Source organism: Centropristis striata, chromosome 23, assembly GCF_030273125.1.
Source record: "Centropristis striata isolate RG_2023a ecotype Rhode Island chromosome 23, C.striata_1.0, whole genome shotgun sequence".
Taxonomy (NCBI): Eukaryota; Metazoa; Chordata; class Actinopteri; order Perciformes; family Serranidae; genus Centropristis; species Centropristis striata.
In genome coordinates this window covers 9,396,952-9,423,476 of record NC_081539.1, presented here as the reverse complement: position 1 = coordinate 9,423,476, position 26,525 = coordinate 9,396,952, and the positions used below count along the sequence as shown (strand labels likewise).

At 38.3% G+C, this 26,525-nt stretch overlaps 1 protein-coding gene across 5 annotated transcripts in view; it reads left to right on the top strand.

The window, feature by feature from the left end:
* dpp6a (dipeptidyl-peptidase 6a) overlaps positions 1-26,525 on the top strand; it is a 310,062-nt gene that overhangs the window by 151,986 nt on the left and 131,551 nt on the right. The window contains exon 1 of one of the 5 annotated variants that reach the window (XM_059327305.1): positions 13,544-13,889. The exons of the other annotated variants lie outside the window; for them this stretch is intronic. Within the exon in view, the coding sequence (XP_059183288.1) occupies positions 13,833-13,889 (57 nt within the window). The 5' untranslated portion in view covers positions 13,544-13,832. Of the gene's footprint in view, positions 1-13,543; positions 13,890-26,525 lie in introns of those variants that run through there. 5 annotated transcript variants of the gene reach the window in all.

Here is a 26,525-nt window from a genome sequence, read left to right as displayed (position 1 = left end):
GTGCTCTAATGTTGCAATTGCACAGCCCACTAGTGTGATTTTATGAGAAAAATTAAGTCAGATTTAATGCGTATCGCAAAGTGTTTTTTATCCAATGGCAGTTTTCCTAAAGTGAGATCTAAATATTGCAATGTATCACTGTAGGAGGCAAAAATGTGTATTTTGGGAGTGGGGCTTTGATATTTTCTGTTGACCGTCTCTTTTAAACGTCTCTTATTGATCAAGTTTAGCCTCAAACGTTTTTGTTTTTTAACGGATAGTAGTCGATATAATGTAATAAAAATCTAAATTGGGTTGGTATAGGGCAGTGTGTTGGCTGAAATCTGGTGGTATGATGTAATAAAATCACATCATACCACCAGATTTCAGCCAACACACTGCCCTATACCCAACCAATTTAGATTCTGACCGATAAAAAACAAGTAATGTTTACTTCCCTTCATTCATGGCTGGCGGATGGATGGATGGATGGATGGATGGATGGATGGATGGATGGATGGACGGACGGACGGACGGATGGATGGATTTATTTTGTTTTATTTATCGCTATGTAAAGCACTTTGGCCCTCTGTGGGTGTCTGAAAGCGCTTTATAAATAAAGTTGGGTTGGATTGAATTGGATTGGATGGACGGACGGATGGATGGATAGATGGACTTTATTGATCCCAAACTGGAAAATTACTGTTACAGCAGCAGCAAAAATTAAAACACCAAGCACACCATACAAATTATTAAAAACTATATAAGAATATTGAAAACAACCCAAATCAACTTTACAACAAAAAAATAAACATACTAAAAATACTTTTTTGAGGGAGAACCAAAAGGAGAAATGTTAGAAGAAATCAGTATATATTAGTATACTAGCATTTTTTTTCTGCTCCCTTCTACATTTATCTTCTTGTGACCCTTTAAATTAATCTTGTGACCCCTTGTGAGGTCCCTGACCCCCATGTTAGAAACCTCTCTGAGACGGTGACCCTACAGTGTTTTTGGTGCCCATTTCCTACAAAATTGTCAGAAACACCTCCATTTTGGATTAAAAGCAGATGTCATTATAGTAATTATATCGTGTTTAGCACAAACTAATTAAAAGGTGTCATTTTTTTTTTTTTTTTTGCAATCAGATGTATTTTAAGATTTTTAATTCAGTTTCTCTGATGAAAACTCCAGCTTAGTTACTGCATCGCTGGAATGACAAGTTCCCTGCTGACACTAAAGAAAATTAGAGGGAATATTCAAGTTGTTGCTCATTACTGTCATTTCTCTGCTACACTGAACACTTTTATATAAAAAGATGTAGGTTGCTGTGGCGGGAAGTGAAAGCAATTAAGTATCATTTTGTGGTGCTTGTACCTTAATTGACTATTTCCAAGTTTTACTTTTTTATACTTTTATATAACATCTATACTTGCCGGTTGCAATGATTTTGCAGACAAAACATTTCAGTCTCTGCATATCCACACAGGTGTAAACTTCAGGTATTAATAAGAATGATAAAGTTATAACTTTAGAGGTCATTTCAATCCAAGTTATATCTAACATCAAAGTTCTTTTTACACTCTGAAAGGGGTTATTCTTTATGATTCTGTAATATTTTGACTTTTGAAACTTAGTAAATTTTTCTGGTAATATTTTCATGTATTTTTCTCACTTTTAGAAGAACTTTCACAAAGGCCTTCTTTAAATTTATGAAATGACGGATTTAACGCTTTGTGAGCAGTGTGTAGGATTCAGGGGGCTCTATTTGCAGAAATTAAATATAATATTCCTGCATCTCTTTAGCTGAGAAAGAGCCTTTTGTATCTCCGTATGGAGCGAGTCCTCTTACATAAAGCCTGCCATGTTTCCATAGCAGCCCGGTGCGGACGAAACCTAACACTGGTTCTACAAATGGTCTTTCATGTTTTTACATTACCTGAAGGCCACTGTACTTCTTTGACACACTTGAAAAGGGGGAGGGCTGAGTGGACGAGTGTTCAGTTGTGTTCATATGAGATGAAAAAGCACCAATGAGAAATATGGACCTAGTCTAATTATTATTATCGCTATTTTCTTAGTTAATTGGCTCTGACCTTCTAGATAAACAGTGTTTTCCAGAATAGATAACTTCTGAATAAAAGCTTCCCGTACCATGTAACATATATACACTCACCGGCCACTTTATTAGGTACACCTGTTCAACTGCTCAATAATGCAAATATCTAATTTGTCAATCACATGGCAGCAACTCAATGCATTTAGGCATGTAGACATGGTGAAGACGAGCTGCTGAAGTTAAAACTGAGCATCAGAATGGGGAAGAAAGGTGACTTAATTGACTTTGAAAGTGGCATAGTTGCTGATCTACTGGGATTTTCACGTGCAACCATCTCTAGGGTCCAAAAAATAGAAAATATCTAGTGAGACATCATGCCTTGTTGATGCCAGAGGTCAGAGGTGAATGGCCAGACTGGTTAAAGATGATAAAAAGGCAAAAAATAACCACTCGTTACATCAGGGTAGGCAGAAGATCACACACAATGAACACGTCCAACCTTGAAGCAGATGAAGACCACACCTCCACTTTATTAGGTACACCATGTACAGTTGAAGCCAGGACTTTACATACATTGTAATAAAAAACATCTCTAGAAAATTCTCTCTCTAACTGACCTAAAACAGCAAAGGTTTAGTCTGATTTAAGGTCAGACAAAGAGAAAAAAAGGTTATGTGTCTTTTAATACAGTGTATAGGCCTTCTGTATTTTTCCTATATTATATATGCCATATACCACTTTCATATTTAAATATATTTTTTCATAGATGTTCAAACTACTACATGCAACAACCTATTTAACCTATTTAACATGCTTAAATATATTTTCTCCAATGTGCAATATCTGTTAAAATGCAAAGAACTGTTTTCTATATCTATGTGTCTGTATCTTGAGCTGCTTTGATGAGTAAATTTCCCCACTGCAGGATAAATAAAGTCATGTCTTATCTTCTCTCTCTTATCTTATCTTATATCTTATATTTATATATTTGTATGTAAACTTCTGGTTTCAACTGTACCTAATAAATTGGCTAATGCCTTCATATTATAGTCAAACCTGTTGCCACTGACTTGACCGTATCAGCAAATATTGAGTTTGAGGCTTGTTGAATTAACTCCAGTAGCATTAGTGAAGAAGGTGAAAAACACATTTTACTCTGACAGCTACCTTCTTCACTTTCGGTTAAACTTTGGGCCTGTAGGCTGCAGGACGGTTATCCAACACTGCAATTAAGAATAATGATGTGTTATTATTAACAGCTGTCATACAAGAACGTATCCCTCCCAGCCATATCAATTTGTAATAATGATAGGACCCTAATGACATGTGATGCATACTCCGGATCGTTTCCTCGTGGCTTCTGCACTCACCATCTTCTGCAGAAGGGGAAAAAAAGTCCATTGTGCTGTTATTTTTCCCTCCGTGTCGCCTCTTCTCGGTGAAAGGAGTTCTGAATGTGGCGGTGAAATGCACTGTTGGAGCTGTCCATTAAGCGGTGCTGAAATCTATTTCAGCACAGTGAAGCTTTTGATGGCGCCTGGATCAGTATCGGGAGCTGTCCTTTTACCTGGTGCTGAAATGTGTTGCAGTGTGCTGGCCTTTTAGCGGGGCCCTAAATGTGTTAGCGGGGGCTGTTTGGAGGCGTGCTATTATCCGGGGTGTAGCAGGAAGTGTTAGTCCTTGAAGGGGCGATACGGCGCCGAATCAGCCACTTATCATCTTCTCAAAGAGCATGTTAGATAGTGTTATTTGACACAGTTACTTTGATTGCTTTGCCTTTTTTTTTTTTTAAGAATGGATTTTTTTGGGTTTGGATATGTGTTGCATACTAATTCTTTTATCTTCTCCATCAATGCTTTTTTTTTGTTTTTTTTTCTGTTAAAAGGCTTGAAAATTATTTCAAAAAGCCATTCACCATCAGCTCAGTTTTTGAAGCATATTATGCAGTGCAAAACACAAAAGCAGTGACTTAAAGCCATCCTGAACAAACCCCATTTAATGCATGAAGCAACTGCTGTTGTCATGACAACGGAGCCTTTTCAAAAACAAGATGACATCCATGCGACACCTGTTGAGAATATGCCATTAGCATGTATTATATCTGAGAGAAAAATAGGTTTGTGTGACTTAAACAAGATAGAAATGTAAACAGAATTCTCACTTTAGACTTTGGTTGAGTGTTTGTAATTTCTCAGTGCTGCAGCAGAAACTCGTGGCCTAAATAATATCACAGTATAGGTCATTTCATATCTTAATAATGGCATTCATTATGAAATACTGAATCCATTATAAAGCCTATATTTGTGTACTCCTGGGTCAAAGGTCAGCAACCTCCACTAACAAAAGAGCCAAAATATTTTAAAAAACGTTGTAATGGAGCCGCAAAACCTTATTTTGAGCCTTACAATGAAGATAAAACAGCCTACTAACTTTAAGTTAGCCTACCAGCTATACTAATAGGTCATAATGAGCATTTATTAGTATGATTTTGCCATAATGCAATGAGGACCTGAGTGTGAAAGAGAGGCCACAGATACAGTATTTGGAATCAAAAAATAGGAAAACTTGACTTGAGTTTAAGGCGGCGGCACTTTCGTAAGCTGTGATGCCCATTTTTCTTGATTAAAATGTTACTAGGGTTTTGTGCAAAATTAATATTACAGTTTTAAGTGAAATTATTGAAAAAAATGTAAATAAATATAGGCCTAGCATGTGTTTGTGGCTGGGGAGAGGGACGTCTGGAATGCCCTGCTTAGCCTGCTGCCCCCGCGACCCGGCCCTGGATAAGCGGAGGGAAATGGATGGATGTATCTTATCCAAACATGCTTTACCAAATGTTGAAATATGAATCAATCAAACAGCTGTTAAGTGTATTTTTACAGTTGACAGACATTTAGGTCAATAATAATGTATACATACATGCATATCTCGGTCTAAATTAACTGCATATAGTTCCATGTTATGCTATTGGTTTAGAACTTAGAACAACACATTTGTCATTTCAAGGCACAATAACGTACTGTAGTGTGATGGTGTGAAACAATCATTAAGAAAATAATCAAATATCACAATATTTTTGACCAAATACTTAAACATATCTATATTGTCATGATGTTGTAAGGCATGTCATGATATTGTAAGATTGACTTTTGGTGATTTCACAATATTTACAAAATGAGATTTTTATCAAATACAAATCAGTGATGTCAACATAAAGTTTTTGTGCTTGTTGCATTTATGCAATAAATGTAAGGGGAAAAAGAGAGACCCCAGTTTTATCCACTGTACTTTTCCTGATATCCCTTCCAGATGGAAGTTTACTAAACTAAAGTAGTACTTTTGTAATTAGTGATACACTGTAAAAAAAGATAAACAATAGCTACTCAATAAAATGTAGGCAACAGATTGCATGCAATATTATTAATTAAATCTAACTATGTTACAAGTTGAGTTAATAACAACTTAACAGGAAGTGCCTGTCAATTAAAAATGGACTAATTCTATTGTGTTGGATTCATTCAAAATTCTCTTGATTTAGAATTACATACACATAAAGATTATATTTAATGTGATCAAAATAAGTAGATTCTATCTAAAACATTTTATATTTAAGCTACTTAAACAACTGCCTCAAAATCAAGGACGCATTTATGTTTAATACATTTTATCAAATATATTAAGTGAAATGAAATGACTACAAAATAATTTATTACAGTGTAATTTTCCTGATATCCCTTCCAGATGGGAGTTTACTAAGCTAAAGTAGTACTTTAGTAAATAGCGATACAGCAATAGAAACAAAATCGATAAAAAATAGCCATTTCTATATTGTTTTGACAATATCGCCCAGCCCTATCACGAATACATCAAAAAATTTCAAGTTTTCCAAACCTCAGTTCGTCAAAATGTGACTACTGGCAGACCTGACTAACTTGTGTCTCTATTCCTGAGCTCCAGTCTCCAGCAGGGAGGGCGTACTGTACAAAGAGTCTATGCTAATAAGGATGAAAACTCATTCACCACCACAGACGTGCTCATCGGCTCCGGTGTTGGAAAAACGCATGCACGGTTCGTGGAATCTGGCTCTGTTGACATTTCACGGCTGAGTGGTGTGAAGGCTGGTGAGTCACACCTGGCATGAAATGCTGTATGGCGGCTAGAGGAGATACGGCATCCTGCTGCATCCCCCTCTCTGTCAGGATGATGGGTCCGAGCTGTATTTATGTAAGGACCTCACATAGAGTATTCACAGGGAGAGGGAGCAGGAGGAGAGATGGAAAAGCAATTACTTTTTTCTTTCCAATATCCCGATGCTTGCCATCATGTGTCAGACAAGTAAGAGCGGAAAAATTGAGGCACAGAGTCCTCCGACGCACCACCTGCTGGGAAGCAGAGTCTCAGAGAGAGAATCCCAGACCTTTGGTCTTGCTCTGTGTCAACGCCAGAGTAATCACTTATCCACCCTCGACCTCTCTCTGGGGCGATATCGGCCTTATTTCGAGCTTCTCCCATCATATACTATACGAGATTTGTCCGCATCAAAATTTACCTTCCAAGAAATAACACTGCGGCGCAGCAGGAAACGGATACCTCCTTAAAGTATTTAATCAAAACAAGTCATGGGGTGTTACAGCTCTGAACAACTTTTGTTTTTGAAACATCCCATTACACTTGTTCCCCTGGCTATTCTACGCACTGGGGGCTTGCTGCATTGAAGGGTTTGATATAGGAATTAATGTAACACTGATGGATGGCTTTGGCCATGTGCAATGACAGAATATGTTCTGGGAGAGTGCAGCTGGCTATAAATCGGAAAATACATTTTTTTTATATTCCATTTTCTCCACAAATGGGTGTGTTGGGACACATTTTATGGATGTGGATGTGTGCATGCATCAGCTTAAAACCAAATAGGGACTTCACTTTATGCATGTGGGTGGCGACTATGAGAAAAAAACAATATACTTGGTTTAAATAATCGTATAAACCAAAGTTATTTGTGCTTTTAAGTGTTTTCTCAGAGCATACTGTGCTGTTCCACTCTGCCTGGCTGCATTTTTTAACTTCCTAGAGTTTCAACAGGAGACTTCTTTGAAAAAAAAACACCAGATTTCCATGTAATGTGCATGATCCCTCTCGTACCCAGTGGTGTTAACAGGGATTTAACGCTTTAGTTCTCCAAATATCTCAATTAAAAAGCTGCACAGCCAGAGCACTCGAGGAAACAACTGTTTGCGTTACGCAAACTGAAAGTCTTGGACGGACTCTGCTTTGGTTTGTGGTTCTCAAATTAAATTGAGGAAAGAAAACAGAAATTGAATTCAATCTGTGCAATGTTTACTTTGTAGTTTTCACACAAGCAGCCCTTCCATTTTCAACCTTGTGCTCTCAATTTGAATGAAGAGCATCAGTTCATTTTTTCGGAGCTTCTGGTTGATTAGCTTCTTGATTCCTATCAGATTTCTCTGTCTTCTCTTATAGAGGCTATTTTGAAAAGGATGCACGTGTAAATAAGTATCAGAGACATTTCTGAGCCAGGCAGTCCACCTCTTGGCTGCAATAAAGCAATCTAAATATAAATACCAGGCACAATATTTGCTGGGTTAATTAGAGATGCCTTTTTAACAATAGCAATTATTTTTTATCTCCATAATCATCGCCCAGTAGCAATGATTTTGTTTGCAGTAATTACAGAATTATAATCAGTGCCAAAAAAATAACGCATCGCTGTGCTGCGTTTTCAGAATATGGCATGTATTGATTAGGTTAAAGTCTTAATTGGTGCAAAAGCACTTCCAGGATGTTCATTATGCTGCTGCTAGCTAGAGACTGAAATGATGAGGCAGAAGTGAGTGGATGGCTCCATTTGTTGCGTCCAGTTGGAACAATCAGTCAGTTAATTCCAGACTTTCCAAGGAATGTGTGTTTAAACAGAGCCGGGCCCCCGGGAGCATTCATCACCGCCGTCCCCCGTCCATTTGTCAACATCAGAGACACGAGGTTTGTCCACTCACTCCGTAACACAGCCACAATAAGGTGCTTATTGTGTTCTCGGCTGCCGCGGCGCCACCACATAGCATCCGTCAGCAGCCAATAGGGCTTTGGCCTCAGAGTGGCCGTCATTAGTTTGGAGCTGATTGATTGGCTGTTGAGAAGTCCTTTCAGTTTCATACATCATCGTCCTGATGGTAAACACGGAGCCGAGCTGCTGGAGAGGGCTGCTAATGTAGTTTTGGTGCCACAAGTGGACGGTGCTGTGAACTCTGGGTGGGCGTTCATTCTTTCTCATAACTCTGAAGTGACAGCGCAGACATGAGGTTTGGTGGCTTTATGTGGGAAGAATCAAAATGCAGAAATGTGCGTATGACTAAAGCATAATTTTCAGCATTGCAAATCTTTTGCTAATGCAATAGCTTGAGAAATACGAGGTCATTATAATTGTTTTTTAGCTGCTCTAGCAGTTTGCCTCATCAAATGTTGGTCTTTCATCCAGTTTGTTGGTCAATTTATGATTTTTTTCATACACAGATTTGAAAAAACCTTCTGAATGTTTATCTAGTGTCACTGTGAAGTTGTCATTTTTGTTTTGACAACTTGATCGCTTAACCCTGTTGTTATATTCGTTTCTCAGGAACTGCAATAATGTTCATGGGTCACTTTGACCCGGGGCGTGTTTAATCATCAGAAAGTGTGAGAAACCAAAAAATCCCAATAAACATTGTTTATATTTCATTATTAACTCCATTACGAACCATTTCAATCAATATTTAGTGCAATGGTGTTCTTTACCTCTCACAGATCATGGTTCAATCACGGTTTTCATAAAAAAAAATGCATCTTAAAACTTTTTTTATGTACATTGGAAAGACCTAAATTTAAGATACAATGGTTTAACATGACAATGATTTTTTAAATTAATTTTATTTTTATAGAGTGATGTTGATGAATAAATTAATTGACCCTCTGCCTCATCAAATGTTGGTCAGTTATTCAGTTTGTTGGTCAATTTATGAACTTTTTCATACACATTTGATAAAGTCTTCTGAATGTTTCTCTAGTGTCACTGTAAAGTTGTCATATTTGTTTTTAGTGAACTGTTTTGACAACTATTAACTGGATTGTGATGAAATCTGCTACAGACATTCATGTTTTATGCTGAAGCATCATTGTTGATCTCTTAAAGGGGACATGTTATGCAGTTTCATACCTGTATTTAGGTTTCTACCACAACACGTTTGAATTAGTTAATATAAAAAAAATACATACTTTTTCCATACTGTCTGTCTGAGTATACCTGCATTCACCTTCTGTCTAAGAAACTCAGTTTTAGCGCCTGTCTCTTTAAGTTCCCTACCCAAAAAGCCCAGTCGGCTCTTAACTTTAACAGCTGTAGCTGCACTTTTTACTTATATAAAGTATAGTTGTGGCACCACAACCTTTAGAAAGTCCTGGCAGTTTGTTTAAAAGCACAGTATCTGAATACAGGCTGCAGCATTACTCTCGAGATTGAGCATTTTGATACTTTTGCAGTATTTATATCACACCTAGACTTGCTTTATAATACAAAAAAGACATGGAAATCTCACTTTTTACAAAAATGCAACCATTAAATGTGCATCTTGTGCCATTATCGGTCAATTTCTTCCAATTTCATCCAATACTTTGTGCTAATTAGCAAACGGAAACAGATCAGAATATGATTGTAAAAACTTATATCTGCCACACACCAGCTTATTAAAACTGTGAAGATGTTATCGTGCTGACATTAAGCATTTCATTCAAAGCACTGCAGTGGCTATTTCCATCCTCACAGAACTAGATTCTTGCTCTTGTTGACTGAGCAGGCATGGAAAGTGTAAGTGCTGCTCCAATTCAGCTCTCACATAATTCAAGTAAAGAATCAGTGCCAACATTTACTTTGGTAACTGTCAAAAATAGCTGATTGAAATGTAGAGAAGTTACTAACATAGCTGAAACTAATGGGGCACACTGTAAACAATTGTCTTGTACTGGCAATACTGGCAGCAGGGTTGCCAGCATTCTACTGTTAATTTTACAGTTCATCTACTGTTATCTACTTTACAGTATGGTACTGTGATAAAACCACATACAGAATTACAGTAAAATCCTGCATTTCATTGATTCTTACAGTAGACTAAAACACAGTATAGTGCTGAAGCGAGTTGCAATATCGTTGCAGTATACAATGCAGTCATTTTCTGTAAATAGAGCATATTACTGTCTGAAAGCCAATTACTATGAATTAAGCGCTGGCTTCACAATAACCTCAGTAATCTTAATATACCATAAACTGAATGAGTTAGTTAAGTAAAATACAGCCATTAAAAATGTGGACAACAAGGGACTTAGAAAATATCATATATATATATATATATATCTCAAATATTTTACAGGAAACGGCAAGCTACCTACAAATATTGCCCAGAATGCATTGTTTTCTACGGTACAATACCTTTTGTTTTTTTTTTATTTGTTTTTTTTGCCATTTTTATGCTTTTTTTATTGAAAGTGATAGAGTGAAAGGGGGTGATAGAGGGGAAGACATGCGGCAAAGGGAGCTCAGGCTGGATTCGAACCCGGCTCCGCCGCAGCAAGGACTCAGCCTTAATGGTAAGCGCTCTACCAGTGTGAGCCACCGGGACGCCCCGTATAATACCTTTTTAATAGAAAACAGTATGTTACTGTCACAATTTGGCTGTTTTCTTTCAGCAATCTGTTACAGTGCAGATTTAGTGGAACTACATAACAAACCAAAGCAACACAACAAGATCTCATCCAACAGTAGATGTTGTCCTTTGAGTGTACTTTATTTTGAAGGACCAGCCCTCTCCTGCCCTGCCGGTCACACGACGCAACAGTTCTCACATTCATTCGGGATTCCAGCGTAATTGACTCCACGAAGCTGCCACCTGATTTTAATTAACCGTGCAGCACATTGGGTTGCACACCTGCAATATAAAGAGTCAAACTGGAGACTAAGGTATTAATTAACATTAAGTACATCTCAGAGCAAATCAAAGTAAGTCATTTCCTCGCAGTGTTTAATGGGGGGATTGTGCGCCGCTTTTTGTAGATGTAATTAATTGAACAAGTCTGGTTCTTATCGTGAAATGTAGACAACATGAGAGGCTCCTTTCAGCGCTGCTGCACTGAACTGAATATGCTGATTATATTTCAGTCTCAAAGATTTAGTTAGGACCTCAGAATGACTGAACTTTATTAAAAGCAGTTTTTGTCTCAGTCCTAACAAGTTCCCACTTTATTGCAACTACTTCATCTTCTGGATCATAACTTTTTACAGCCACTCATGTCTTCAACATAATTTCAAACATCCTCAGTGTTGACTCAGTGTTATTACTTCGGCTGCCGCCTGTATGAGTTTAATATTGAACCCTGTTGCATTACATTCAAGCCACTTAGTGTTTCAGTACTATTACTAACGCATCAGTGCAGCAACACATGAGTGTTTTGTTTCTAATTACAGCAAGAAAAGTTACATCACCCACAAATTGTGATATCCAAATGCTGCAGGAATACTGGCAGACTTGCAGCTTTAATTAGTCTCAACCAGTCTACCAGCAGCTTTAACACAATATTATCTCAGACAAATGAAGGGGTAGATTTAATGACATGGATCTCTTGTTTTTTTTTATTATAATGAATATGAATGAGAATCACAGATATGTGGCACATTGTGGCTGAAATAAGAGTTAGAATGTCCTGGTGGCCAATTAATATTTGATGAGTTTATATTCCTCATGAATTCAGCATTAAAGTTTCAGCATTTAATTTCAGTGTGCATTTTTAATTGATATCCACTCACTCTGCAACACATTGTCGCCCATGGCTGAGTTGCAAACTAAACATGTGTGTTAGAGAGAGATATTATAGTACATGTTGCCAAGTTATCTCTGATTTCCAGGTAAAATTGCTTTTTTTAATCAAGAGAAATGTTAAAATATTTATAACGTTGAAGTTAAATTATCTTTTTTTTCTTCACAGAAACAAACAAAGTCTTTAGCACCTCACAGCAAGAGCATCGCAGGTTCGAATCCGGTTTGTCCAAACATATGCACTCAGGTGAAATGGGTGACTTTAAATTGCCCGTAGGAGTCAATGAGGGCACGAATGGTTGTCGGTCTCTCTAGTCGCGTTTCCACCAAAGAATTTCTGTGAGCATTTTCAAGATTCACATGAGAAAAGCTAAATGGAAACACCAAAATTCGATAAAACTTTCGTAAAATATAAAAAAGTTTTTACGCTCGCTTGAGGTTGTTGTACGAAAAATAGTTAATGGGCTAAACAGTAGATGGAAACGCTTTCGTTCTGACATAGCGAACATTTAACTCACATGACTGATCAGCTGTTTCCAAGATGACACGACAGAACATTTATAAGTTTCCCAATTGAATCCAAATCCTAAAGACGTCTCTCCATTTTTTCTCGTGGGTGGCCAAAGTTGTCCGATTAGCAAACTCTTTTTGTTGTTTTTTCTATCTCGCACAATCTCTTTCTTCTTCTTCTCCTGTTTGCTGACGGATTAGCCGGCAGCAACATATTACACCGCCATCTTCTGACCAAAGTGTGTTAATGCAGCTTTGTTTAATTACTCTAAACCAGCTGATGGAAACATCCCTAATTCTCGTTTTCTTGTGTAGGTAGTGATGAAGTCCCGTCTTGGCAAATCAAAATGCACATTGACATTAAATACTGAAACTTTAATGCTGAATTCATGAGGAACATAAACTCATCAAATACTAATTTGCAACCAGAACATTCTGATATGTCAACCACAATGTGTCACATTTCTGTGATTCTCATTCATATCCACGATTTAAAAAGACAGAGATCCATCTCATTAAATCTACCCCTTAATTTGTCAGAGACAATATTGTGTTAAAGCTGCTGGTAAACTGGCTGAGAATAATTAAATCTGCAAGTATGCCAGTATTCCTGCAGCATTTGGATATGACAATTTCTGGGTTATGTAACTTTCTTTCTGTAATTAGAAACAAAACACTGCAACAGAGAAATGTTTAAATTTTGATAACATTGAAGTTAAATTAGCATTTTTGAAAGAAAAAAGGAAAGTCAGTGGATGTCCCCTAGAGATTGCTCAAATATGCAAGTCCCCTCTTGGCAATTATTATTATCAAAAAGCACATTTGCAGTATTATTATGAGGAAAATAACATTTCTTTTCTGTTCTTGCTTTGTAAAAATGACCAGAAACAGAAGTCCACTGTGTGTGTGTGTGTGTGTGTGTGTGTGTGTGTGTGTGTGTGTGTGTCAGTGCGTGCTCGTGGACTATTGAATGGCTCACGCCAGAGTCCCGCATGAAGCGTTTAAAGAAGAGATGCGCGTCTCTCTCTCTCTCTCTCTCTCTCTCTCTCTCTCTCTCTCTCTCTCTCTCTCTCTCTCTCTCTCTCTCTCTCTCTCTCTCTCTCCTCTCCTCTCCTGTCTGCTCCTCCTCTTCTCTTTCGCTTTCCCTGAGAATCTTTTGCCTTTTCTCATCTCGAGCAGCGCGTCCTTTCCTTCCACCACTTGTTATTTCACACCTTGGCCGCTGCAAACGCAGCCTGTAGGCGCCGTGAACACACCGTCCTTCTCTTTTCCTTCTTCTCCTTCTCCTTCTTCCTCTTCTTCTCCTTCTTCTTCTTCTTCTTGTGCGTGCCGGTTCTCTGCTGCACCGGTGTATCTCCCCGTATTTGCATTTATTTTCCCCCCCTCCTCCTGCCGGGGAAACAAACAGTTTCTCCCAGCTGTAAGGAAACATGACCACGGCGAAGGAAGGCAGTGCACCGCCGAAAACGGCTCACCAGCAAGAACAGGTACCGTGTCCTCTCACTCCGCATATTAATACCAACATTAACCTGAGTCTCCCTGCTTTGGTTGGCCAACACTGGATACTATTTGCATGCAGCGCTGCGGTGACTTCTTCTCTGACCGCTTGGTAATGGTGTTTTGGAGGAAAAAATCATAATTTGGTCGCCTACGCTGGTAATAGACGTTTGCACTCGGAGTCAATTGGGAGTGATAGCCGGTGCCTTGCTGTCAGTTCGGCACGACTGGAGGGTTTTTTACAGCCTCGGGCTCGCCTCTGATCATCATCATTATTATGCAGTGATCATTATTCAGTGACTTTACGCACGGGGAGACAACGAGCAGTTTGTGTTTTCCATTACACCCAGTGCGCTTCACCTTGCAGGAGGACACGCAGATCAGCTCAATTAACTTGATTGTGCATGCGTGGAAAGGCCTGCAGATGTAGTGTCCATATCAACAGTTTTAATCACGACATGCTTTCATTTAAAGCCTCTGACCTCTTCAGAAAAAAAAGACTCTCCAGTCTGAAGGCTGCAAAACACTGTTGCGTTTCAGTGGTGCAGGGTGGCTCTCTCTGCTCCGTTTTCTTTGCCAGTCAGTCAGTGATGATGGAGCATTTGTTGACCCACCTCCACAGAGGTGCCTAAATAATGGAGAAAAACAATGGTCTTTATTTTGCAGTATCAATATTTCATGAGGCGAAGAGAAAAAAGAAGGGCCACTCATTTTCTATTGTGCTGTGTTAATGTCAGGGGGGTAACAAATAATGCACCTTCTTCTGCAGTGAATTTGAGCGATGATGCAAATTTGTACTGAGTGACTCCTTTTAGAGGAGTTCCCACGGGCACAGGGGATCTTTGAAAGTTTGTGGATTAGGAGTGAAATAAATTTAACTTCCCCCAACTTTTGGAAATGGCACATTTCTTTTTGATATGTAGCCATATATTGCAGACAATAATACACTCAATCGCTCTCTTTTTACAGCACTGCCGCTAGGAAAATGCTCTGGCAGATGTTTGTTTTCACTGTGTCATAATATACAGTTTTATTATTGCCTGAAAACTCCCAAAATGAGCCAACTTTTGCTCATGTTTTACCTGATACCATGTCATTTTCTGACCTTGAACTGAACCTGAAAAGACAATGAAAGTAATTAAGTGACTGTCATTAAGCTGCTTGTGCACGTTCAGTCTGCTGCTGCAAGATAAGATTTTATATTGTCAAGTTTCCTTGTTTTTTCCGAGCCAGTTCATAAACACAAACTGTAACTTTAGATGGCATCTCTCAGTGGCAGCCCCCACCTGTGCACCACACCTGTCTAAAGATGACAGAAAAGGTGAGGGGGACACTCAGCTTCATCCTGCCAAGCAGACAATCTTCCCCTGCTGTGATTTAGCTGCAGACTGTCAGTCACACCAGCGGAGGCAGCCAAAGGTCCGTCAGTCCCACCCTGCATATTCTGGCTGTGTAGGCACAAACATCGCCATAAGCAACTCACGACTGACTCTTGACTCTCTATTTTTTGCCATTCCTCATGAAAAAATGGCCAAATGTTCTCTGGTTTCAGCTTCACAAATGAGACGATTTGCTGCGTTTTCCTTTTGTGTGTCATTGTAAAGTGAACAGCCTTGATATCTGTGAGTAAAACAGGCAATTTTGAGATATAAAAAGATCAATGATGGTAAATTACGGCTATTTTCTGACATTTTATAGACTGAATGTGGCTGCAAATGTCATTTTTTTGTATTTTTTATCATTAATTCTTACATTTTTATAGTTTTTCCAACTAATTAATAATGCTGAGTCTATGAAATGGAAGAAATATGTAAAAAGCCCATCCTCAAAGTACTTGTTTCTCCAGCAAACTGTGTTGAACCATAAGATATTTTCATAAAAACAGCAAACCAAAGAGAAAACAAATGCTCAAATATGATAAGCAAAACATTTTTTGTCATTTCTGCTTAAAAATTAATATAAACAATTAATTTTCTGCCTATCAGTTAAGTGACTAATAGTTTCAGCACTGGACTGAAAAAGAAACATTTATTTTTAACTGATTATGCAATTTAGAGGCTGATAGTTAGAGTGACAACTGATAGTTAACACCCACAGAAACTGACCTCTTTTATAATTACTGACAAGATTAGAGACCTGGCCATGGTGAGACACCAGTAAATAGTAAATGGTGGCTGTCAGTGGACTTTCTTGAGGCGTGAAGCTCCAGCAAAGTGAAAAATTGCTTCAAGCATATCTGGTTGTAAAATCGCCACTATAACATAGACATGCATGCATGCACACACAGGAGCAGCACACATTACAGGCGGTGCACGCAGACATGTACACACAATCATTCGCTGCAGCCTGCTGTGATTACGTGAGGTCCTGTTGTGGTCTCCTGATTGATGGTGTGCTGGCCAGGCTTATGGTCCAGGGACAGAGGACGGAGATAGAGGGCAGCTCACCAGAGATAGCAACAGCTCTCCAGTAATCAGCTCGTCGCAGCACAAAGAGGCGGTCACGCCACTAACACTCATTACTGCAACAGGGTCGAGGTGCGAAAGGTGTGAAAGGTCGAGTCATGGTAGTGTGGAGAGATGCACTTAAATGAGCACTTTATTCTTGTCAAAATACGCTCAGCTTTGACTTACAAAGAGAGCTGTAATAGAGAGTACTTAGACTGTGAAGCCTTAAATGTGGCACAAGGATAGCTGTTTGAAAAAAGTTATTTTAAAGGGTTTTTCTTGTCTTTTCTCCATTAAGTGCAGATGCCATTAAAAAAGGAAATTATTTCTATTTCAAATACTAACCATAAAATGGAAGTTGAAATCCAGAAATTAATATAATGGGAAATGATAATTTTTTTTACAGCATAATTCAAGTGCTTAATGGTCTTAAATATTAAATTACAAATAATTCTATTTTAAAAAATAAAATAAAAAATAAAAAAAAATAGCTAAATGTACAATTAAAAATATTAGTAATTAACAGTAAAACGTGAATGTAAACATTAAAAAATTAAAAATTAAAAAATTAAAAAGTCTGGCAGCAAATGTTATTCTACAGATGTATACATTTATATATATTTTAAATACAAATATTATCTGTATTTTTAAAGAAATTATCTGTTAAAAAGTACTTCCAGTTTTTTTGTTATTTGACTGTAAATGTTTGATAACTTTTGCTGCCAGACTTTTTACCATAAAAAATTAAAAAACATTTTTACAGTGTACCTGCTCAAATTATCTTTATATGCTTTATATGGCCACAAAATAATGACCTCAGTAGCAGTGAGAAAATCCTGTTTCCAGAGGAAAGCATGCTCTAAAACCTCCTAAAGCAGCTCTCTTTGTCAACATATATGAGCTTGGAGTGGTTACATGAAGTCACATTACATGAGTAATTGGTATTTTCCCAGTTCAGATTTCTTAGCTTCTTCCCAGAGTCACTTAGAGCTTTTAAAGCAGAACCACAGCAGCCAACATCTAATGGAGAAGACGTCTGCGGAGCCGCCTCCACCATCCAGACTAATAATCTGCCTTCTCTTTTTCTTTTTTTTTTACTGCTTTTTCACATTCTGTGTGACTGGAGAGCAGGCGTAGCAGGTAATGCATGCTAAAGGGAGAGCTGCTGCGAGGGCTGAGCTGAAAAGCAAGGTCTGGGCCCTGTTGAAGTTGATTTAGTAGAATCTCATAGTAGCAGAGCAGTAAAGGACTTTGGGGGGGGATTCAAAGCCAAAACCTCAGATCAGGACAGCAGCTTGAGAAACAGCTGAGCGGAGCAGCCTGCGGGTGTTCCTGAAGAGAATAGACAGCCAAAGGGCCAGAGAAGGAAATGAATCACAGAAGAGCCATAGCATGAGCAGGACGGTCGCTGTTACTCACTTTGTGATGCTCGGATATGCTCGTTAGACTCTTTGCTGGCAGGTGATTAGAGATATCTTGCGTCATTATATGTGTCAGTGAAGCACATGGCTGTCTGCGTCCCCACCAAGCCAACAGTGGAGGTAAAAGTGGCAAGGACTGCAGCAAAGTGGATCCTTTCCAACTGAAAAAAGGACTCTCTAGTGGCAAGTTTTTCAGTGCCTACAGTATTTATTTATATTCGTAAGTCTCTTGTAAAATATCTACTTAGTAATCTCGATTTACTCAATGTCAAATATCTAGTAAGTAAGGTTTCTGAGGATGTGCTCTTGTCAAATATTGATAAAATGTTGTTTATTTTGAACGCTGCCTGTCTGCTCCGAGCTGATAAATTCAAGCATAAAATGTGAAGATGTTCACTTGAAAGTCTAAATATCGACAGGGGGGAGGAAGAAGCCAGACAGACAGGAGCGTGTTTTTTTAAGTTGCAGAATGGTTTAAATATTGGAGACTTGGTGATACATGACTTGGTAAATGTTGGTGTGTGTTTAATCTTGCTCCGAGCAAACAAATGTGGTTTTAATCAGCCGTGTTTTGTTTCATTCACCTCGCTGTAGTGGAGCCGCTGCCTCAGTGGCCTGCTGAAGAATAGCTCAAGTGATAAGTGCTTAAACAGATGTTAATTAAAGTAGCAACTTGCACACAAGACACAGTGGGACGACGAGGGCGAATCGCCTGCACGCCACCGACTTGGGCTTTTGTGTTTCTGCACGAACTTGTCTGCAGAGTGTGCTGAGGAGTTTCCTACGGTGGCTGGGAGCCGCCATTGCTGCACATAAAAGAAACGCTGCAAACAAAAAGAAACGTTGCTACAAATAAAAGGAACGCTTCAAACAAAAGAAACTCCGTAAATTAATCCCTACTTATTGTCTTACAGGCAGTGTTTCGGCTCTGAAAGTTCATGTTTGCTCATATAAATCACAATAAACGTTGTTTTGCCTTAAAGCCATACAAACAGGTGCATCTCAATAAATTAGAATATCGTAGAAAAGTGTATTTATGTCAGTAATTAAATTCTAAAAGTGGAAATAACACTTTATATAGATCTATTACACACAGAATGAACATTTCATGTGTCAATTTATGTAATTTCTTCTAATTATAATGATTATGGCTTACATTTAATGAAGACCTAAAATTCAGTGTCTCAAAAAATTTTATATTACAAAATACCAATTTTAAAAAGTATGTTTAATATGGAAATGTAGCCCTCTGAAAAGTATGTCCATCTATATGACTCAATACTTGGTTGGGGATATATGACTTTTTGACTATTTGACTATTTGAACTACTGGAAATGGATGTATTAATACAGTTTAAAAAAGTAGTTGTTGCTAACAGCAGTGTATCAGCCTGAGAGTCTAAACTCAGGGTAAAATACAGTCAGCTTCACTTATTGAATTGATCTACATCAGCCACCGTACCAAGCCGGTTACAAAGTAAATAGAATTCATAACATGATTTTGTAACGACTTAATTCACAAATCATGACTTTATATGTTGCTAAATGTGTCTGGAGACATAGCATTAAATATACTATAAAAAAATAGATAAAAATAAACTAGAAAATAGACTATAAACGGTTATACGAGTGCTCAGGGCCACAAACAGCTGTTTGTGTATGCAAGACTGAATGTGCTATACATGTTAGCCACTTCCTGTGTAGTTTTGTAATGGTTTATTTGCAGCAATGGCGGGTCCTGGCCACCATAGTTTCCTCTTTGCAAAGTTATGCATCCTCGGTACTGTTTATCAACTTATCTGGTGTCATTAACGTAGACTCATCCACTTCTCACTAGCCAATTCATTGGTAATGTAATCAGGGGTCCATTGTGAAAGTGAGCGAGACGTGCTGCCAAATCAGGTGTCAAGGTCACCTGTTGGCCGGCCAGGAAGTCTCATAACATGATGTCACAGATTAGATCCCTGTGAATGCAGATTTGATCTGCCTGTGCAGCTTGTAAAGGCTCGGTCACACTTTAAAAACAGGAAACGCTTCCGGCTACATCAGTTAATTTAAATGGAATGGCTGCGATTAGTAAAGTCACTTGTGAGGATAGTAAGTAAATCTGGACTTTTTGCTTTTGAGTTCAATTTAGGTGAACTGTGATCGTTATTTCTGCCGCTGGCCAATAGCTAATGGCACTGTACTCCACAGAGGATGGAGGCAAATGTAGATTATTAATTTTGTTGAACCTGGCACTTTTATTTACCCTCCTCCACAAAAGATGAATGATTAGCAGGCAGTTATAAGAGACAGTGGCACAAGTACATCTTTTAAGTAAACTGTGTGAACATATTGTCCCGTAAGCAATCCAGCGAACCTGCTTGTTGAGAGGGATTTCTTTCTATCATTTCATACAATAAACTAGAAAAGATGGAGGCGAAGACACTAAAAACAGGGGTTTATTCATTTTCTTTCCTGCCTGTATTGATTATGGAATTAATCAGCAGATGCTCCAGTTCAAAATTATTCATCATTTTTCATTTGTTGCAGTTTTGAGCCACAAAAAAGGCATAATATGGCCTGAAACAGATTAAGTAAGGCTTATTTTTAGCCCAACATTAGATGATAGCCAGCTTTTTCTATATAACTGAAGCAGATGTTAAGCAATTGGGCCGGTAAGAGGAGAGATGAGTCAGCAGTCAATAAGCTGCTTCATTGTTGCTCCTAATTCAGATCATAATCATAATCCTGATTCAAATCCAGATCCTGATCCAGATTCATTCACTGAGTACTTTTTGGAAAGTGGCTGAGTGTTTTGGCTCCGCCCACTAGTTAGTTCCCCTCAGTCTCTGTTCCCATACAGGTACTTTTGTAGCGGCTAATCAACGGAGTTCGAATGTGACTTAAATAGTTCTACGACACTTACGTGATGACTCAGCGACAATTTTGACCATGACGTCAGTGACACGACGCTGACAAATCCAAACAGTGGAGACGTCAACATGGAAGAAGAGGAGAGGAAATGATTTCTGTGTTACTGTTCGTTGGTTTGTATGGTCTCAGAGACCGTGCACAAGACAAGGATGTGAGCCATTGATGAGGAGATTGAAAAAATAATAATTGTGGTTGTGTCAAGTTCTACTCGCGTCATATCCCGCCTAAACCGTATCCAATCAGCCTGGACTAGTAAGTAGCGGCTCAAAAAGTATCTACCCAAGGCAGGTACTGAGCCACTACCTAAGCCAATTCTCTCTCCCAAGCCACACCCATAGCGGCTCACTAGAGGGAAAAGTGCCTAATGGAAACACGCCTAATGCTGATAGAAGATATTGGCCATATTGCCCAGCTCTATTTTATATCTCAATAAAGGTTATGTCATATCTCAGTAAATATAACCATTAAAAATTTGCATGTTTTCTGATATTTCAATAAACAGCCAAATGGTAAAGCCTCTATGGTTCTCTACAGCTTCACTCCTACATACAAGACAAGAAAAAGTGCCAGTAGCATCGTGCAAATTACATAAATATTGCCATAATGCAGTCCAGCCCTGTTTTTATCGACACTGAAAACAAAAATGATGGACATGTTTGCACTGTTTTGATGATATTTAGTCATATCGCCCAGACTTGTATAAAACAGAGCAGTCAATAAAATCAAAAATTGTGAATCACCGCAACCATCAATCTGACAACCCTGTCATTAATGTGCACAAAAATATTTGGTTGACATGTTCAGTACACTCTATAAAAGAATATACTGGCTCAACTTTAAACAATTGAGGTGACAATTTGCATCAATCTTTTTTAATTATTCCAACAATGTTGTGATTAAGTAAATCCTATGAGTCCTTTAATGTTTGACTTTACTCAAATAAGTTGAGCCAACTTAATATTTTCCAAAAGTTGTGGTGATATTAAGTGGTGATAATTGATTAATTTAAGCTATTGTAACTTAACATTGTAATAAGATCCTACTTAAATATGTCTGTGCAAATTGTTACCTTATTTTTTTTTAGTATGAGTAACTCATTTCATTCAAGTCAGAATAAAAAACACATTTCAGATCCAGTTTATAAGATCATATGCTTTATTATAAAACCTTTTTTACAATGAACATTTTTATGCCACTGTCAAGTCAAAGTTTATTCATAGAGCACTTTTAGTTGACCAAAGTGCTGTAAAGTTATTAAAATACAATAAAAACCATAGACAAATATAGTAATAAATAAAAACAATGAAAACAATAAAATAATACTAAAATAATAAAATAGTAATAAAAACTCAATTTAAACACAGAGTTAGAGTTAAAAAGGAAATAAAAAGAATAAAAAATGTCATACCATCACAAAGGTTACGGGTGTTACCCACCAACCCCATGAATCATTTTTAGTGTAGAGCAGGGGTCTCAAGCTCAAATTACCTGGGGCCCACTGGAGGCAGTATCAAAATGACCAAAAAAAGACAAAAAATTACAAAAAAAGACACAAAATGACAGAAAAAAAAAACTAAATTACTTAAAAAAGACACAAAATGACCAAAATAAAGACACAAAATTACAAAAAAAGACACAAAATGATTAGAAAAAGATGCAAAATTACCAAGAAAAGACACAAAATTATTTTTAAAAAAGACACAAAATAACATTACATAACATTTCCACTTCTTCCGGTAACAACAACACAGCACATAATAAATGGTCCGGTAGCAGCTGCCTTTCTTTTTGTTAACGTCGTCATAGAAACAAGTGAAACAAAGCTCCAGCTTGCGCAATAAAGGGACCTTCCACACACAACACAGTAAAGAGCCATTCATATAAAACTCACATTAAACTTTCATATCAAGGTGAGGGCCACAAAATATCGTCACGAGGGCCGCAATTGGCCCACGGGCCGCAAGTTTGAGTCCCATGGTGTAGAGTGTAGACATGCACGCACACGCACACACACACACACAGACAAACACACGACTGATTGCATAGTCCTCTCCAGGCTTACACCTTGCAGAGATAACAATTGCGACTGCTATACAGCCCTGCAAAAAAAGGAAGAAAATGGCCCTGTGCAGACAAAATAAGAAAGAAAGTCTGAGAGTGCTGAAGTGACTGACTAGCACTTGGATGCTTCCAGCTGGTGAGCTTACCAAGCACAATAGTTTACCATCCAGCCCTGTGAGTTGTCACCAAGCTTTTAGAGAGGAGTCTGGACCTGCACATGCTCTCTCACTGTGAGACGCTCACTGTGAGAGTGTAAGCAAAATGCTGAAAAGTGCAAGAATAGAAACTTTACCCACCTCCCAGGAGGCAGTTTTTCATATGTATGAGGTTATATAGAAGTTTTCACTGTATCGTTTCTGCATAATTTCAGTTTCTGGTTCTCTTGCCAGGTTCTAGCTACTTTGCTTCCCACTCAGATTGACACACTATAGTATCTTTCATAAAGTTTGTTTTGAAACTGCACCTTATATATCGGACTTTTTGTCAATGTTTTCCTCAGCTGCACCTAGATTTCATCTTTGGGGCTCACTTTAAGTAATATACAGGAGAAACTGGTATCATCTGAAACAAGAAGATCTAAGAATTTATAGGCATGATATCGTGTCGGGAAGTAATGCTGCAAAGTGAGGCTATTTTTTTAATGTTTCATGGTGATGTTCAAAGTGGTCATGTGACCTCTGACATCATGCTATCTCAATGAAAATAGGCTCTTCTTTACATACATGACTGCCTCCCAATTCGGAATTTTCTCTTATTTGACAAAACAATTCTTGATTTAATTTAATTTTGTGGACACAAAATGCAGTTAAACAGTTAAATCGCAATATATTGTATCACAACACTCACCATATCGCAAAACACTTAAAATCGCAATAATATCATATCGTGACTCAAGCATTGGGATAAAATCGTATCGTGGGGCCTCTAGCATTCACACCTTTATTAGACACCTTGAGAAATTAAAAAGCTGAAACTTTAGGTACTTTTTTATGCTGATACTTTTGTACTTTTATCTAAGTAAGGGATCTGAATACTTCTTCTTCCAAACCGTTCGGTTATCCGCCATTATCACGTACTCTCTGCTCTTTTGTTTTTTCCCCTCCTTGCTGTGTTTTGCCGTTTCAGCACAGCCACTTCTTAATGAGAGAGATAAGCGGCGTGGCCAAAATCGGTTTTGGAAAAGCAAAGAGTGACGAGATGATTCACTTTTGGAATGCAAATAGATAATAGGCCGATTCCTCCTGTTTGCCGAGTGCCCTTGACTGATAAGAGGGAATGGAAGATGGATTTAGAGGAGAATTGGATGCCCCTAATGTTTGTGCCATAGTTCATCTTAAGGGCAATTATGAACAATTGAGCCGTGATGTTGGGGTCTGAAGTGGAGATTAGAGGCGAGATTGCCAGGCAGCAACTGAGCGATTCATCATGATTGTTGTCATGATTTAAATGTTCGATGCTGAAATGGCTTATAACATGAGGGAGGGGGGGAGGGGCGCTTTAATACAGCAATAAATATTCAGTGTTTGGAGCAATGGCCAAACTAAATGTCATGACAATCCTCCGTCTCACTAATAGTCTGTGTATATCAGTGTGTGTGTGTGTGTGTGTGTGTGTGAATACACCTCAGGAGGAGTTTCCAAACAGTGTGTAAAACTGCCTCATTTACGAAAAGGTCAGCATTTTTTTTCCTAGTCAGGTGTCTCCGTTTGTTGTATTGTGTGTCTCAGCTATTGAAGTCAGCACAGAATATGCATATAGATCCCATTAAACTCTACTCAGCTTATTCTATATCAACCTGAGTGGCCATATTTCCATAAACGAAGCGACCCGGCATGAATTTTAAAGCAAAGTTTTCTTTTCTCTCACCTCTGTAAAGCACAGGAGGTAAATAGGTGCATTGCACTGAGAATAACTAATGTTAGAATATTTTTATTTTTTAAATTATTTATTTTTATTCAGCTTTTTGCAATATAAATTGAACAAAAAATATATTCAAATAAAAGTTCTTAAAGAGGAAAAAAAATTACAATAATAGACTAGGATTTTTTAGACCAATGCTGATACTGATTTTAGAGGGGAAAATTAATCAATAACTGATATGGTGGCCGATATAGATTTTTTTTTAATAAAACGAAAAATAAACCTTTTTTTATGTGGATTGTGCACTGATTTTTTTTTTTTACCAATCTGCAAATGTACCCAGAGAGCTACTTTCTCAAACATTAAATTGTAAATTAAACTAATACATCTGTCAGGCTCTAAATTAGACCTGTACACATGCAATCATGCCCATACATATATAATACTAAACTTGCATGAATATGGAAAAAGATTGAACCAAAAGACGGGTGTTTTGGGGAGATATACACTTTCCATTTAAGATAAGATTAGATAGAACTTTATTAATCCCATAGGAAATTCTGGTTCTAGATTGCTCCAAGTTACAAAAACAATTATAAAAAACAATCACAATATAGGATAGTATAAGAAAAACAATGAACAAAATAGGTAACAATAACAATAGATAATATAATATAATATAACAGTAATATAAAAAATAAATAAAGTGTCTAAGGAGTAAAGTGGGTTGAGTGCAGATGACATGGCAGAATGTAATAAATACAGTTATATTGCACATGATATATATGATATTTCTGCCATATTTCCTCAAATGTATTTACTTGAAGCCTTAGAGAGAAAGTGATTCTTTCCATTAAATCTATTTAATTAATGATATTGTAACATTATCCAATAGATAAGTGTCCGGCTTCTGCCATTTCTCTGTAATGGCCTTTCTGGCAGCGACACTCAGCATGCCAAATCGATATTTTGTTTTCATATTTATGGATGTTTAATGAAGTCGTCCAAAAACAGAGATGGTGCCGCTTTAAGGTATCTATCGTCCCAAATATAGTCTCTAATGTGTGAATGTTGCACCTAAAATGATGTACTTTTGGGAGAACAAATGGCAAGAGAAGTTTCCAGCCTCAATGTCTGCAGGTACATCTTGTCTACTGAGTGAAAGAAGATAGTGAGCAAGTGAGATTAATCATTTTTCAGACTGAGAGTGGAGTGTCAGCCTGTATCTGTGTCCCTGCACCACATAAAGCATGCGTGTAAGTTAATATGTCTTTGTATTCTCGTCTCCGTGTGCGTGTGTTTATCTGCGCCTCGCCTCGGCCCCGTTCGAGCTGTGTTTTCTGCCCTTATCGACCCGCTGTAATTAGGAGCCCGGGAGCCGCGGAGCAGGAAGGCGATCAGGAGCCGCCATGTTCCGCCGAGCCTCTAATTGAAACGTTGAGCGTTGCCAGGTCTGCCGTCGGCCCCCCTCGGGCCCTGCTGTCGTCTCGGCGCCACCTCCACGTCGGTGACAAACATTCAGAAGAGCGAGTGCTAGTCACAAGCGATAAGCAGGTAATTGCCTGTAGGCTCAGATGCGAATTAGGAGAAGCTGGTGCTCCAGCTTCAGTGGACGCTTGTTTGTGCCGGCGTGACAGCTCAAAGTGATGCACACGGCCAGGGAACGCCATTATCTTTGTCTTATTTAAGCTCCGGTTTCAGACTTTGCCCCTCAACGTCTGGCGTAGGTTGTTCACAGTCGTGTCTTTTACTTGAAAATGAACTCCCCGCTTCTGTTTTTTAGTGACGCAAATTGCTTGATGAGACGGCACACAGAGCCGCTCAGTAGCCCGCAGGAGGCTAAAGGCTGTGCCCGAATCTTGGCATCTGGCTGCTCAGCCTGGCACAAGCCTAGAGGAATGAGCTGGGGGGTTTTTTTC